This window comes from Vanessa atalanta, chromosome 2 (assembly GCF_905147765.1).
Source record: "Vanessa atalanta chromosome 2, ilVanAtal1.2, whole genome shotgun sequence".
Lineage (NCBI taxonomy): Eukaryota > Metazoa > Arthropoda > Insecta > Lepidoptera > Nymphalidae > Vanessa > Vanessa atalanta.
This window is the reverse complement of record NC_061872.1, coordinates 10,029,947-10,047,739: the sequence shown is the minus strand read 5'-3', so window position 1 is coordinate 10,047,739 and position 17,793 is coordinate 10,029,947. Positions and strand designations below refer to the sequence as shown.

The 17,793-nt window shown below is 30.6% G+C and overlaps 2 protein-coding genes across 2 annotated transcripts in view; both read right to left on the bottom strand.

Moving 5' to 3' along the window:
• Positions 1-102: 102 nt before the first annotated feature.
• Positions 103-12,101, bottom strand: LOC125071904 (probable maleylacetoacetate isomerase 1). The gene is made up of 5 exons (XM_047682336.1): positions 11,941-12,101; positions 11,467-11,653; positions 3,918-4,036; positions 2,636-2,853; positions 103-242 (listed from the first exon to the last, which is right to left on the bottom strand). The coding sequence occupies exons 1-5, from the start codon at positions 11,953-11,955 to the stop codon at positions 128-130; spliced, it is 654 nt and encodes a 217-aa protein (XP_047538292.1). The 5' UTR covers positions 11,956-12,101; the 3' UTR covers positions 103-127.
• Positions 12,102-13,192: 1,091 nt separating this feature from the next.
• The window catches only part of LOC125073729, a 54,922-nt gene continuing 50,321 nt past the window's right edge, over positions 13,193-17,793 (bottom strand). Inside the window, exons 2-3 of the mRNA XM_047684744.1 lie at positions 13,806-14,544; positions 13,193-13,409 (exon numbers count right to left, since the gene is read on the bottom strand). Of these exons, the coding sequence (XP_047540700.1) occupies positions 13,195-13,409; positions 13,806-14,544 (954 nt within the window). The 3' untranslated portion in view covers positions 13,193-13,194. The remainder of the gene's footprint in view (positions 13,410-13,805; positions 14,545-17,793) is intronic.

The following is a 17,793-nucleotide window of genomic DNA, read 5'->3' as shown; positions in this document are numbered from 1 at the left end:
AATATAAGAATATTACTCTTGATAAAAAAAGTATAGGGTCTTCATTCTTTATTTATTTAATTTTAGGAACGATGTATAAGGCAACAAACTGAAATAAAACTGTTCGATATCGTAAGAGTTTATTTCATTACATATCTTTCTGTTTGATGTTCTCCGGGTGCGTATCACTAAAAGTTTTTTCTTCTAATAGTGTCTCGTAAACTTTCGAAATTGTCGGGAACTTGTCCAAGCTCAACTTGTGTCTGTAATAACATTTATAAGTTAAGTCGCATCGATTTAATTCATCAACTATTATAACATCGAGCAACAATGGTGTCTGTTAAATTTATGTCTGTGCCAACGTCATTAGAGTTAGCAGCAAATTACAGTGTTAATTTTAAAATACTCATAGATATCTTCATTTCAGATAGACAAAATGTATTGTCATTCGTTAACTCCTTCTCTCTCTAAGTCAATAATATCTAGGTTTTTGCATTTACGATTTGCTATTTCTAAACAATAACAATACGTGAACTATCTAAAAAATATGAACATTTGTTTATTTGTTATAAAACATATAAACAACTTGCTTTAGAAACCCCTATACGACCTGCAGTGAAAATGCTTAACGCCGGTTAAACCGCGGGGACCTGCTAGTCATGAATAAGCGGTTGGAAATCGGAAACTGGTAGGTAGGTTTTGTTTTTGTGTACGACTATTGTTTACATATAGTCACTTCATCTATTTTTTATTTTTTAACATTAACAGCCTGTAAATTTCCCTTCTAAGGTCTCCTCTCTCTTTGAGGAGAAAGCTTGGAGCATATTTCACCACGCTGCTCCTTTGCGGGTTGGTGGATGGTTGGTGGTGGCAGAATTTCGTTGAAATTAGACACATGCAGGTTTCCTTACGATGTTACCCTTCACCATCGAGCACGAGATGAATTATAAACACAAATAAAGCACATGAAAATTTGGTTTGATGATGCACGCGTTCTAACCACTGGACCATCTCGGCTCTCTCAGTATGGTCTAAAAAATATAATAAAGAGCGGGCCGATAATATCATGAATTAGATGCGAATATTTAAACTTGTATTTGATATTGATTCAAAATATTTGAGAAACTTAAAAAAACCATTAGTTGCAAAAATCAGTTTTACAAAAAATAGTAAGTGCTTATTTACACTATAAATTATAATATGAAGAAAGCAAAACAATAAATCATTTAATAAAGATATGACGGCGGTTAATTTAAAAGTAGGTCTCTCTGAATCAGTCTAGGATGAAACATGACAAGACTGGCCCCTCTCTTAATATGTCAAATGTTTACAAAGACACAGCACTAGTTCTTAACTCAATAACAAAGTACAGATGCTTGTCCTTTAAATTTCCCAAAGGAACAAACCGATAATTTGATTTCATTTGTATCACAAGTCCATAAATTATCTTGGGAGTGTATGACGGTCAATATTTTAAGGGAGTTATTTTTGAACATGCTATGTGTTATTTAAGGATTAATCTAGCGTATTAATATAATGTTTCGTTTAACGAACTAGACGAAGACGAATCGGTAATTCAAATAAAATGCGTGAAGCGACTAAATTAATAGCTTTCGTTAAGTATTTCACGCATCGTTACGATTTATAATGTGGTTAGAAGATACATTTAAAAAAATGTTTCTTAATAATGTATATGTAACATAAAATCGATACAAGTTGCAGAAGGCACATTTATAATTTTTAGATCATCTATATTCAGTGGTGCCTGCCTGGGTTTGAACCCGAAATCATCGGTTAAGATGCACGCGTTCTAACCACTGGGCCATCTCGGCTCCATTATCCATTTGTGTTTATAATTCATCTCGTGCTCGGCGGTGAAGGAAAACGTCTTGAGGAAACCTGCATGAGTTTAATTTCAAGGGAATACACACCAACCCGCATTGGAGCAGCGTGTTGGAATATGCTCTAAAACTTCTCCCCAACAGGAAGAGAGGCCTTAGACCAGCAGTGGGAAATTTACAGGCTGCTTATGTAAATATGTAATAAAAATATACTATGTTTGACTGTTACTCTTTCACAGCCAAACAACTGAACTGAATATGATGAATTTTGGTATAAACGAAGCTTGAACCGCAATGAAGGGCATAGGCATCTTATGCTTTACATCTGACAATCAAGAAAAGCTGCGGGCTCAGTATTTGAATTGATATCTACATATTACCTTCTGTCAGTAGGAAATTCACAGAAAAAAATAGAAGACAAACTCTGTGTAGCCACTATACAAATTATTAGTATTATTAATAAAATAAGTAATAGATTCTCTCAAGGACAAAATAAAATAACGAAGCAAAATGTAACATAGAAATAATTTACGTAGTTTCTTATACATTGTATTAATAATAAAAATTACTTTTTTTTTCTTTCCTCTGTCTAAGGTTGCTTGGAAGAAATCACTGTTTTAGTAATATGGCCGCCTTTTGTACGTCTTCCTGGGTTGTAGGTACATATGTAATATGTATGTATATATAAGTTCTTTGGTGGATAATTAAGAGTAATTGTATTTGATTACATTTGAAATAAATGAAACTAGAGTGAAATTAAAAGTGTGAGACAATTCCTTAAATACACAAATCTCGATTACATAAGTCGATTTTACCTTGTAACAGCATTGTACAGTTGAGGCACCAGACACAGATCAGCCATGCTTAACTGGTTTTCAATACAGAATTGACCTGATGATTTTTGCAGCAGATCCTCAAGGGTATACAGTCCGCGTTCTGTCCAATACTTAGTGAAGTTTATGTATTGATCTTTAGAATCGAAATGACCTAACAAACCAACATTCTGTAGTGGCTGAATGCCAGAGACGACAGTCTGAAAATATATATGGATTGAATTTAATGGAACCGTGTCATAAAACTTAAGGTGAGACTCAAAATATTAATTTGTAGATAAACGACATTTAAAAAAGGCCAAATATAATATTATCACTATACAAATTAAAATTTATTTATTTGTAAATTAATTTGTATAGTGATAATATTATATTTGGTCGAGTTTCGTTATATATTGCCAGTTTTAAAGACTAGGGACTGCGCAGGGGTCATTACAGTGCACGTGAGCAAGTGTGAACGCAACACAAGTGTACTCTCTATTCCCTCATTCTCAAAGGGCGATAATGGAGGATTAGTGGGGAAAACACGATCGCATATGTCTGTAATAATAAACACTGTCTCACTCACCTTTTAAATCGAAACAAAGCAACAAAGTACCGTTGTTTTGAGGAGGAATAACTGTTGAGTGGGCGATATTGGGTAGCTTGCACAAAGGACCACCAATAAAATGTTGTTTTTCGTACCCACGCATTTATGATAAACAGGTTTGAATTCAATTATACCATAAAAATACAAGAGAAAAGATTTTAAATTCAACTTGATTGGAATAAATAAACGGAAACTGTTTGATATTCTAAGTAAACAGTTTTAATAGAAGAATAAATCATTTGTTCCGAAGGTTCTATTATTACCGTTTTAACCTGAGTAACTAGATATCATTTCGACTTCACACGGGAAACGTATTTTTCATAATTTAATAAAAGATTTCACATTTCACAAATAATATGTATACCGATTTTTAAATGCAATAAGTATTTAGTCAAGCGATCACGATGTATCGGCTTTTAGGTACTGTGCTAATATATAAAATTATAAAATTTATTACAGTACGTCCCACGTATTTTTCCACGAAATAACATAAATTGGCACGCAATTTTCGATTTTGACTTTATTAATAAAAATAAAACAGACCTGCTTTTTTTTTTTAATTAGTTAGAAAGCAAACACTTAATATGTAATACGTTAGATGCTTTGAAGAGTCAGAATCGATTTTTTTAGTTTCAAGTCGCTAGTGAAACAGACGTTAAATCGAGTTACACTTACCTCACAAATTTCTCTCATACGAGCTCTTAATATTGGTGTTCTTGGCATAAGACTGGGCTTAGGACGAGTGTCTTCTAGATATTGAAGTATAGCCATAGATTCTATTATTGTTGCGCCATCTAAACGAAAGTAAGGTCAATAATAAACAATGAATACATAAGCAATGTTCTGGTAACGATAAATTACATTGCATATTTATTTTTACATGTTTATGATCATTTAATAAATAATTTGTTCCGTATATTGAGCCACATAAACGATACATAAATTGTATATTATTTAAAGTAACGAAACCACAGAATATGAGTGACCGCAAAGCTGCAGAACGGGTCACGCTTCGATTTGTGATAGTTGAAAAGCTATTCGTGAAGCGTTTTCGATTGTGATAACTTCTGGTAGGATTGTAAACCTTTAGCACGTTCTTTATTATAACAGAATATGGTTCTTTTATTAAAATGCTTGATCTACATAATAATTATTAAGATAAGTTTTTTTAGAAAAAAAAGGAAATTTACTTCAATAGAATTTAACATTAATATAGTATAATAATAAACTCAACAACCAACAATCGCGAAATTTTAATGAGAATAATTCGGAATAAAACTCTTATGAATAAAAAAAAAATTTTTGGAAAGTCGACTTTGTGATGTCGTTTAAAAAGATTTTTTATTGTTTTACTTATTAATATCTATGTACAATAAAATCAACATTTTACAACATACATTAAAATGGTTTCGGATGTAGTTATACCGAGAAAAGCTATAGCATTTTATGTAATGCATATGTATATTTTTTGTCTCTCTTAATGACGTATAGTTTGCAAAAAGTCCCCAGTGCTGTAAAAGGGTGTTTGCTGTTCCACATGTGAAAACTTGTGTGTTCATATATGTACATATATGTGGCGGTTATTTATTGAATGTATAAACATAAAACGATATTTTATTTTGCTATTTTACAAAAAAAATAAAAACAGGGAAGTCTTAATAAGAGATGGCACAAACGGCAGTTATATTGTTAAAACAGCAATCTCTTCCAGGAAAACCAACTTTAATTCGCTGATTAAATGAAATATAAACACAGACACTAATTAAGGACGTGAAAACTTAATGGTGCTTGATCGCGATTGAACCAGTGTTGTTCGCCGGCTCCGCTTGTAATTATTTTATCATTAAACTGAAAGTAAATTGCATTTAAAAATCATCTTACATTGTCCACACGGTATTCGAAATGAACTAATACTGTAATGATTATAAAATAAATTTAACGTCTTCGAATGTGATCTCAATTTTTTTATCGAGATATTGATCTAAAACCGCTAAGGATGGGTTAAAATTATATTCATAACGGAGACGGATTATATATAGGTAGAAAAGTACATGGGAATCATACGCAAAGTACGTTTAATTCATGGTTCTCATATAACTTGGATTATATTATTTAATTATTCACTTGTCTTTAATTTAAACGAATAAAAAACTCTTAGAATTTCTTTGACAAAAAATAAATTTACTTGTCAGCGTGTACGATCCATTTTGTTCAACCTTTATATATGAGCCCGTCTTGACTTTGTTCGTTTTTATAAAAGTAATCCTGGAACTCAAACGCAGTTCCACCTAATCTAATCTAAATCATCGAAGGTCCTGGTTTAAACATGCATAAAGTTATAAGTTTAGGAGATATTCAGTAACATACATACATACAGACGAATTAAATATTATATATATATATATATATATTCATGATGGCTGTGTGAAGTGACCAATTGAGATCAATTTACATAATAAGTTTGGCTCATTTACCTAAGATCCGATAGATGGTGCTGCGATCAAATTATTATTTTATTCTATATTAATGAATCAAAAATCACGTTATACATATATTAGATTACATATGCGGATTGTTTAGAGTCAAATAATAATAATAAAATCTGGATACTATTTTTTTTAAGAAGAAAATTTGCATTTCGAACGTGCGACTTTTTACATCGCTCGGTGGCCTGGAAACCATTGCGCTATTGACGCTTGAAATTGAATTGGTTTGCTAATATCTGTATAAAACAACGCTAAAAAGGTAGGTACTTGTATAATTGTATTTTTATACATTACGTTAAAAATCAATGAATACAATATACGTAACTATTTGGGTCACTCAAATAGTTCACAATTCAATGAAGATATTTCCGTTAGATTTATTGAGCGTCACATTCGCTGAAATGAGAAGTTATTGACCCAACCAATTAAATGCTGGCGCTGTTTGAATCTGCCTCATAGACTCTTTGATTATTCAAATTATTTTGACTTCTTTGATTTATTACTAAGCATATTTTTGGTATTTAATAGTAGTGTTTGGATTTCGTTATTTCGTCAATCACACTAGGAGGGATAGACGTATACAAATACAATTAGGCATAAGATTAAATAATGTCGTGTAACACACAGTACATTCAGAAACAGCGTTTAAATGTTAGATTCCTAGGAAATACCTTCCTTTTTTTGAGAAGAAGATTTGGATTATTCTACCATTCTTTTTTTTTTTTTTTTAATTTTCGGTTAAAATTTAGGTCTCAGAGACTTTCTTTGTGCGGACCGGTATCTTTTGTAAATATACTTATTTTTTAAGAATAACTATTATTTTAGTAACAGTAATAAATTCAATTATTAAATTTATAAATACTGAGAAATTGTATATGTTTTAAGCTAAGCGAAGCGGGCGTGTGTCCGATATTTATTAATTAAATCGACGGTTCATTAACTCATGTGCACAAACGAAAGTTACTTTTCTACGAGCTTTTATTTAACTTGATCTGTTAATACGACTACATTTCGACATACGAACTACTATTTTTAGTTGAATTTTACATTTTATACTTTTGGTCCTGATAATACAGCCCGGTATAATAAAATTAATATCGTAATTCGGTTATGCTTTTTTGGTTTTAAAAAGTTTTTATTTTTAATTGGTTATTCATTAATTTTTTTTAATATTAAATCGAACTATATAGATATACCTTATTATTTTTTACTATAATAAGTGGCGGGGAAGATAAATTACACTTAAAATCCTCGTTTCGATTATAAGCACATTATGGAGAGCAGTAGCACTAGAACCCTAATGGCTCTATGAGATCAGCGCTCATTGAACTATACCCTCACGCTAATAACCCCAATTATGACGTATTGTCTTGTAATTTGATCGTCAGATGCATCAATAATTCACCGTGATGTGATAATCGCATTTCATAACTAAAGAGGTAATTATTTCTATTGAATAGGGATTTACTATATTGTCAATAAAGGACTGTTAATAGGGGCTTATGTGATCGCCTAATACACACAGAGACGAATGGACTGAGTTAATTCAAGCGTAACCGCTAGTGATTATTGACATTCATTATCACGTATTTACAGCTTATTTCTAAAAAATTTGGATACTGTCCTACAGATGAGCGTCAGACTCCCTATAAATGAAATGCTTTGAGCCCCACCACATTGATCCACTGTGAAGAATTTCCACTGACATATTTAGAATAATTTTTCATACGACCGATTACGAGACCACAAAATAAATTATCAACACAAATTATGTACATGAAAACTTTGTCTGGATTTGTATCTTTTCTATCCACTATCATCATCTCGGCTTACCTAGTACGGCTTGCGAACAACCCACAACGTGCGTTGGAGACGCCTCGCCCATAATCTTAGGTCTTGGACCATCACCGAGTGTAGGTTCGTTCGCCAGATTACTGTATATATTACATATGGCTGAGAGCCAGTATTGTATAGTTTAGAACAATAATTTTAGATTTAAAATCTTATTCAGTATTTTGACTGATGGATTGTTCCACAACTGTACAATAAACAACAACAACAAAAATATCAATAACAATTTATTTATGCATTATACAAATTCTCGCAATATCGCTTTGCAGGTGAACATTTGAATTTCATACAAAACGTTTAGCAACGGACACAGCTTGCATTGTCGTAAATATTTTATATCGAAGAATATTAGAAAATTGAACGATATTATAATACGCTTCCGTTTAAAGTTGTAAGATTGCTTTGGTCGTTTTTAAACTAATTTATAATATCTTGCAATCGTTTTAAACCTAGATGAATGTTGAGCAACGTTGTTGACGATTCATTTCTGACTCACGTACTTACTGAATTGAGCACGATATATTTTTTAAATATAGAGCATAAGTATTTCTAAAAAATATTTTTATTTTTTATGGTACGAGCAAGAGGCTCACCTGATGTAAAATGACTACAATCGCCTATGGACATTTGCAACACCAGGGAGCTTGCAAGTGCGTTGTCGGCTTTTAAGAAATGTATACGCTCTTTTTTACTTGAAGGTTCCCAAGTCATGTCGGTTCGGAAAATCCGTCGGCGAAAGGTGGTTCCATGGAGCGAAGCACAAAATGCCTTAGAAATCGCGCTGTTGTAGATTTTCGGATATCTGAGTTGTGCGGGTAAAACTTGATCATAGTTGACATTATCAAAATCAATTTACTTTATTCAACTAATGTATATTTTTTGACAAAATCTAAACAAAATTAGCTTTTTTAATATAATAATTCATTATGTGAACGAACACATGAAAAAAGACGCGGTATTACTCGAGATAATTTTTTTCATAAGCTCAGTTATTGTTCATATATATTTAAAAACAAAAATTGATACTTCCCTTATTATTATACCCGCGATAGGTCTAGTTGGTTAGCAAATATGTAGTTTTATATATTAATTTGATACAACTAAACACCAATGAATAGTTGAATTAGACATATTATATCAAAGTCAAAGTCTGATCTGAGTTTATGTAAACTTATTGTAGGGCACGACGATCATTGCATTCACATAAAAAATATGACCTTTACACACAACAGTGATAATAACCATGTATATCAAGAGTAGGCTGATCCATTCTGCCTCAATTTTGCGGTACGATTCAAACCCGCATGAGTCTCACAAATTACCTGTCAAGTCGAATTTCGTACCAATGGTTACTTACACACGAATTTTCACTCAATAAGTTCATTATGTTCAAATATCAGGCAAAATCAGACTTTCAATACACTATCTTGTTGGTATTTGTGATAATGTAGATATTTTTATAATATAATAAATATATTTTATATTTTATAATCTGTCCAAAGGTTGTCTGGAAGAGAATGCTGTTTTATTGATGAGCGTGCCAGGTGCACCTCTGCTACTTTTGTAAATCCTACTGACAAGCAACGAATTTATCTTCGGATGGGTTTTAATTAAAATTTTATATGTATATACTAAAAATGTCTTAAGTCGGTGGCATTTGTGTAATAATTATGTTCTACATTTACGAGTATAAGCAATTTAATCAATTAACTAAGGAATATAATTAAAAATAATGAATTACTAATTATGTTGTGGGATAATTGCGATGGCTTCCGAGCGGTGAGCTAATATACTAATACCTGAGTGTATGAATGTAGGAAATATGTTTAAAATGAATCTGGGGCATGGCTCAATCTCCTGTGCTCTGAATTTTTGAATTGACTTTAATTACTTAACCGAATACTTCATGTTTTTGTTATCTCATAGGTTTATTCAAATGTCTTACAATAACTCTGTCAATACTGATCTATAAATAATCATACGGATAAATCTATTTATATTTAATCGGATTATATATTGAAACAATCAGTGTCAATTATCAAGCGATCTATCCGACCGTAGACAGTGCTAATGTTTTACCGTACGAATTGTTTTCTTTCCTATGTGTATTTTTAAACATCGTTTACAAGTACGAAAAATATAAAAGATGCGTTCAAAAATTACCGTTTTATTTTTATTTGCATCGCAATTAAAATTAATGTTATTTATTATGATAAGGATTATTTATTACAGTATGTCGATTTAATTATTTGAATGAAATTGATCACGCAGAGTACATGAATCAGTGAGCGATAAACTGACGTTTCTTGTCAAATGTATCTTTGTGGTACGCCATTTTATCACATAGCCTCAAAAACTTTTGTCCATAATTATATAGAAACTAGTTTATTTATTAAATAATATTAATACGACATTTTAATGTTTAAGGAGTCGCATTTAAAATAAAATTGATGTTAATGCTTCTTTTAAAAACATTATATTAATCATAATTGCTTATTTTTTCATGATCAAGATTTAAAGCAATGTGTTTGTTGTTTTCTTTCATGAATATAGTCGGTCTCCAGCAGTTTGGTTTCATTATTAAACACGACTCGATGGTTGTACGTTTTGATCATATACCGATAAAAATTCGACGGATATTAAAGAATATTATAAATACTTTTATCAGTTAGATATGCCATCCGTACCAGTTACTTCAATATATAAGAAATATTATATGAAAATTATACAAAGAGACATCAGAATTTCATTTCGAACGTACCCCATGTTTAATCACGTTTATCGTGAAACGATATTTTGGTTGAGGGAAGTTATTTTTCTCGCCTTTGGGAATTACATTTGGGCCTCCATCGTACTGTGTAAAGGTTTTATATCATAAATAAAAATATCAATATGAATATAATGTTATTTCTTTGTTAAGGTAGAAATATAAATATAAAAAAATTAACTTGGATTCAAAGAGGATAGTTTGGGATATATTGTGGTAAAAAAGACAGTTCGACATGTAAACGTTCTTAATTTTTTTTCTGTTTTATTTGATATTAAGTCGTGATTGTGAAAGGACGAACTTGACGTGACGGCGCGGGCGGCTAGAGGGCTGCGTGCGGTATTGGACAGTATTTGGACATTGCATTTTGATTTTATTATTATTTTATGTATAATTCTAAAATAAAGGTAGCCTAAGTTATTCCTTATTACATCAGCTATATGCCAGTGATAATCCAGTCAAAATCGGTTCAGCCGTTCTAGAGACTAACCGGAACAAACTGACAGACAGACAAAAAATTAAAAAATGTTATTTCGGTATATGTACTGTGTATACACACAGATGCATTTAGTAAAAAGTGGTTATTTTAATATTACAAACACACACTTCAATTTTATTATATGTATAGATATAGATACAGATAAATCCAGTGTTAAATTTTAATTTGTAAGTTTCACAAAATTTTCTAAGAATGAAAAATATTCTTTAAATATAAACTTGATAAATTGTTCAAAGCCTTTTATGTATAACCTCCGTTGAAATAGACAATCGAGATACCAGACGGAATATATAGAAAATATAAACAAACCTTAGATTTACATATTCCTTGCGATTAGCTAATAGCTTTATTATATTACGATAATATTAGGTATACACTAGAAACGGTTTATACTTAACATGTCTGTATTTATAATACAACACAATTCCATTGAATTACTTATATCTATTTCAACTTAACTTCCGAAGATAAAATAACAAGTAAGCCTTAATTCAAAACGGCCACAGATTATTCAAGATCTCGATCAAAGATATCGTGTCATTGCAATGTCAAAATTGTTTAATTATCTTTATGCCTCCTGTGATTGGAATAGACTTAAGGTTAAGGTAAACTAATTCTTACCAATAATTAACGCGGGAACCTTCTGCGAGGGGTTAATGACACGGTACTCATCTGTCAGCTGTGAACGTTTGTTGACGATGTCCACTGACCGCTCTACATAAGAAATATCCTTAAGATGTAAGGCAGCACGGACGCGCCAAGAACATGATGATAACCAAAATCCATACAAGATTGCACGAGTCTCAGTCTAAAGAGGGAAATAATTAACTTGGTAACATATTTTCAAACTTTTCAGATCATATGTATCGAGGATTATTTTTTTAAAACTACATATGTTAAATTTTAACTACTCAATTTTAAAATTGAGGTTAGAAAAGTTAGCTTATATTGTTTTTCTTTAAATATTTAATATAAAATTACTCTAAAATCAACATATTACAAGTATTATTTGATAATTAAGTTATATGTTCAAAATTGTAATTCAATATAATAATAATGTATAAAAATAGGTTATATTTGTATTAAGCAACTTACTGCCATTCTCGCCATCTTCAATGATTAGTAGATTGTTAAATGGTAATTTTACATAGATCCTTCTTCGACGGCTTTAATCATAAAACACTTTAATCAAGTATTCATCTAAACGTCATATCAGAAAACATAAATAAACAACTGATATCACTTTGACCTGTCAGCTGTCATAGGTACGTACGAACTACGAATATTATCTACTTCACGATTTAATTTTTAAAACTTCTTAATAGATGGCGCTGTTCGGTTAGAATGGTGTTACTGGTTTTCGAAAACTCGAATAAAATTGTCTGTGTTTTTAAATGGTTATTATAATATACTGTAGAAACTTTAAAGTATATATATAGCGTTTAATGTATAGCGAAGGTAAATATGATGTTATTTAAGTAAAATAAAATAAGGATTGACTGATATACATGATGTTTATTTACACGCACTAGATTATAGTTAAAATTGTTACATATTATGCATCTAGGTATATTGTTATTATTAGATTTTTAGGAGCACAGCACTGCTTCACTAGGTTTTAATGAGGATACAATATGAAAAGAATACGTAGACTACGCTAAATATATTTTTGTATAACATATTAGTTTAAACAATTCTACTAGCCTATTTCGATCGATGCTTATATGGTAGGTACAGCCATGAGAGGTTACTGAATAATTCATGCAATTTTATAATTATATGAGCTTAACAAAACTGGTATAATATTTAAAATGTTTTATATTTTTGTTTTTGCAATAATATATATCACTACGTACATTATTTTTTATTAGCATTAAATATTAAATAGTTATAAATATTTTATATAGGTTACCAAATTCCCTTAAGACTATTCTAAAACGTATTGTTGTTTCATTTATTATATAAAAATCGAATATAAAATAATTAAAATAATTAACATAATACTATTTATTGTAAAACAATATTTATAATATAAATATTGGTCACATTATTGTACTATTCAGCTTCGTAATGATGCCTACTTAAAATTGTAAAATATATATTTAGTAAGTGTAAAAATAAAACAAATTATGTAAGAATCGTTATTGCGATAAATACATTTGCTCACAGAGATAACAGAACTATTTTTGTATCAATTATAGAAGATTATATTAAAGATATTAATTGTTTTGATTTAATAAATAGTTTTCATAGTATTTTGAAAGATGAAAATAAACAAACGATAGATAAATATTTGTCAGGTAAAATATCAGTGTTCCTTTCAAAATCCTTTTTGTCATTAGTGATATCTTAACCCCATCTTAAAGGCGAGCCGGGTGGTCTCATTAAAGTAGCTCTTGTTTCCGCAGTAAGGGCACCACCGCCTCCATCTTCAGGAAGGCCATAGAATGCGTACAAGTGTCTTCGGTGGTGGAGCTCGTGTCCCCTATGTGAAAGACTTTGTAAACGGCTCCATAGTGAAAATATTCGTTTCTTTACCGATTTATTTTCGTTTGATGAGTTTTCTGGAAAAAAATAATTTTAAATGCATCTGTAATAAATCGCAATACTTTTACATAAAAATATAATTTAAATTATTGTATCCTCCACATAACATCACACTACCATTTGATCAATTATCTTTATGCTATACTTATTTTGACCAGAGTATGTTATATTATAATTATAAAGAACGAGCTTAAAACTTATAATCTACTCTTTTAAACTTCTTATCTCGTACTCGTTTCGTACTCTCTTCTCGTCTCACCACACATTAATCTTACAATTCACTTCTTATTTGAATGTAGTCACGTTTCATCCATCACTTTAGTGACCAGTACAACGGTCCTTACATGATAACATATTTAAATTATAATCAATTAGAAAAATCAACAGTTAGTATAAAATTAATGAGACGTTACCTAAAAATGACAAATCTTCTCTGTGTAGTTTCCCCTTTCTCTTCACTTTTACGACAGATTTTTCATTGTTTTCGAAAAGCGCGTCATCATCTTTTATTTTATCGTTATCATTGTCTGTCGTCGATTCTAATGGTAATAAATCAGCGTAAAAATCTGTGTTTGAATCAGTATTTTTTATATTGTTAGTTAAGTACGCCAATTTTATCTTAAGTATTAATAGCGGACCAGCAATAACGTCTGTGTCAAAGTTACCATAAATATCATCGCTTATGTAATGGTGCAGGTTTTGGGAGTCATCGGTTCGTTTTAATTTTTCCATGTCGTCATTATTAAGAACTTTTTGAAGTTGTTTATCAAGTAATAAGTTTTTATTAAGTCGATCTAACTGTCTCGGGTAGTTATGCCATTGCTCTTTTCGAAAACCTTCGTCGTCATAGTTATTATCATTATCCATAAGTCCATTGAAAATCTTCCTTTCCTGATTATTGTCATTATCTAAATATTTTAGTCTAGTCATTTGCGATTTTTTCGGTAAGTTGTCTTTAGACGTTCCAATAAAAACTTTATAAAATACATTTGGATTATTAGTATGTCTGTTGTTATTTAAAGTATTGTCATTATCTTGGTCTTCCAAAAGGGAATCTGTATCGAGTTTGTTTATAGATAATATTGGAAGAACGTTGCTTGAAGAAAATGTAATTGTAGTCAGCAGCACTACTGGAAGCAATGACTGGCGAATCTGAAACAAAATCAAGCATTTTTTTAAAATATGTATTCAGATATTAAATATAAATGGTGTATTATTTTAATCGGAGTGGAAAATATTTTTTTTTTATTTGTGCTTTTTATATTTTTTGTTAATTAGGTATTTTACTGTACGTATAAGAAATTTCTCTAAATGATTTTTTTACCGTTTTTGTTGTTGTTTCTAGTCTTATTCTAAGTGGTTTTTTTTTAATAATATGTAATAAATAACGAAAGGACTATACAGACGTTTAATATGATTAAATTATACAAAAGATTCGGAAATTTTTTTAAAAATATAATTTGTACAGACACAGGTGTAAAACCAGTTTAAAATTGAATTATTTATACATATTATTATTTATCGAATATTTACTATAAAATAAAATTGTAATAATTTTATTTCTATTATAAATGTTGTTTTATTATACAGCTAGACCGTGTCTATTACTCTCAGCATTTTCAACAAAGTTATATGTAATGAAGGCAGTATTAGAAATTAAACTAATATATTGCTAACCCAGGTGAAACAAAAGGCAAATGGAGCGCGCGGAATATTATAGTACAGCATCAAAATCAGCTGCAAATTCCCATCAGTGTCCGTTTTACGTTTGTAACTTCATTAATTATTAATATTAAAGCGACATTATTTTTGACGTATTAACAAAAAGACGCGTCCATTGGCATTAGAATAAATTCAATATGAATTTATCCTAATGCTTTTGATTTTGTATTCGCTTTTGTTGCCTCACTTTAATGTTTCGCACGCTCCATCTGCCCTTTGTTTTTTATAATCTGGTATTACAAACCAAAATAATTTTGAAGGAAATATTAATAAACTACAGTTAGTCATGAGAAACAAACAGGTGTATCTGTAAGTTAAACAGAACAAATAGTAATGGACGTATCGATTTGATTAAGAATTAGTAGCACGAACAGCGGGGTGAAAACTAGGACACGGTTATTAATGAGTTGTAAAGCTCATTATTTGTTTCTGTCACTTACGGTGGTATTGTTTTGCTCTGTACAGGGAAAACAAATAGTCTTAAAAAGAAGGTTTGACTTAAAACGTGAAAATAGTATTATCCGTTAGTATTTTTACAACTATGTCGTTCATCGCAGAATAGAGCCATGTCACGTGAACCCTTGGTCGTAATAAAATCGAACGTGCGCTTATGTGTCAGCGTTCAGTATGATTCCAGGAAATAAACCTCCCAGTACGATTCTTATTGCTTATTTGTTCGACGAAGATAAAACGTCGTGAGGAAACCTGCATAATATATCCGGATAAATTTTGCCACGTGTTATGTAGTACAGTTATTAGAATAGCTGCATTGTGGAACTATACAACCGCCTCTATTGTCTTTTACCATGCGTGGAATATATAAACTTTTTCTTGTTACCGTACCTTATTAAAAAATTACCGGTTAACCGGTACATAATAACACTCTAACATATCTTGCCATTATCGTAATAGTAACTAATGTTCTACTTGATAAGTTCTATCCAGAGAATTTTATGAATTTGAAGCGGAATTTATAACGGGTTTTTTCAGATATTTCCAATATTTTCAGATTTCATTACAAAATGTCAAATATACGAGATACTGAGTATTTACTTAAGAGATGGCGCATTAGAGCTCTCAGTAAACAACTCTTAGAAGACTCGATCATTTGAAAATGTTAATTTAGAAATATATTTTCACCTCTTTTTCTTAAGTTGTCTACTTTTTAATTATATCATAGGAGTGTTGCAACACCAATTATATATCATATATAATTAGGAGTTTCATGGATTCCTACAATTGTATAGATAAAAAAGCGATAATTCAGAACAGCCATTTTGTTTTTTGTATCTTGAATGGAAAGGTTATTAGCGACTTAATATTTGTAAAAAGTGTTCAATTGTATTATTTGAATTTTTAAAATAAGTATTAAATGAGTAAATTACTTCGATGTGTAAGATCTAGTGTTTTATTTTATTTAAAATCATTTATACTTTCAGATGCTAAATATATAATATACAGAGACAACATAATACATATTATACATCTTTATTATTTACTAACATTGTAAATAAAAAAGAATAGACATAACTTTAAAGAGAAGATATGTCAAGCATTTTTATTATCTTTATAACATAACAGCAATACAGTGGTTGTAAAAAAAAGCAATATGTAACAGCGAGCCGTGAGTGTGATATGTGAAACCGTAATAAAATCGTGTAATGTGTTGTCTGAAAAAATCTTTGTTTTTACGGCTGTCAATCAGAATAAACTTTCTTTTATATTAAAAGTCATAATCTATTTTTGTAATTTTAGTTTTTAAACGAGTCTTTGTAATTATATTCCCTAAATTGGGTTTTCACATTTAGAGAAATCTACAAGATAAGCCACAAGGCTCAAACAGAAATGACTTTCAGGTAAAAGGGATGGACGATGGACTATTCCTTCAATTTCATAATCCAAAATGGGAAATCTCGCAAGACCGAAAGGAGTTCAGGCGCAGGCCGATGACAGACTTTACGTACTTTTTTATGCACGGGAGTGTAATAAGCTTTGCCAATTTCCAGGCTGTTTGTTACTCAGAATTTCTTGACTGATAAACCCAGTAACTTTTTTTGTTAATTAAAAAAGCCGATCTAGGGTGTGAACCCAGATCCTCGTGATTTGCAATAATTTGTAACTCTTCTTTTAATCGGCTTGTTTAAGACTATTTGGGAAAAATTGTGTTAATGTCCTCATATAGTCTTTAGGTTCTGATAAGATCTTGCTTCGTCTTGATCTCACTGCACCTTCCGTGACAGTTGTGAGTATCTAATCTCTGTCTGGTGAAAAATGGATTATTATCCAGATTTTATTTCCACATCCGGATTCCCATTATCCACGTTATTGTCGACACTTTTCAGAAACTTAGGTCACATCGACCCTTGTTACGGCTTTGGTTATGTCAGTTGATTCTGTCGTTCAATATAATTTTCGAGCATCTAACGATCACAGTGACGGGATTTATATACTATGTACTTTTGCAAAACTACCACCGAAATATATATTCTAGCGAGAAGAAAAGGTAATATATTAGATGTACATATGTGTGTAAAGTAGCTTTTTTGTAACTAATTATTTTTTTAAGAAGGAATCGATAATTCCAATCCTTTTATGAGATATATAGTGTGGAGATGATATATTATTACAGTAAAAGATAATATATTATTACAGTAACATTTTTTTTTTAACTAGATGAAG

Coding starts and splice junctions, on each gene's coding strand:
- LOC125071904 (XM_047682336.1), bottom strand. Junction 2,854..3,917: donor GTATGAGAGAAATTTGTGAG/GTAAGTGTAACT, acceptor ATATATTTTCAG/ACTGTCGTCTCTGGCATTCA. Junction 243..2,635: donor CTGTACAATGCTGTTACAAG/GTAAAATCGACT, acceptor ATGTTATTACAG/ACACAAGTTGAGCTTGGACA.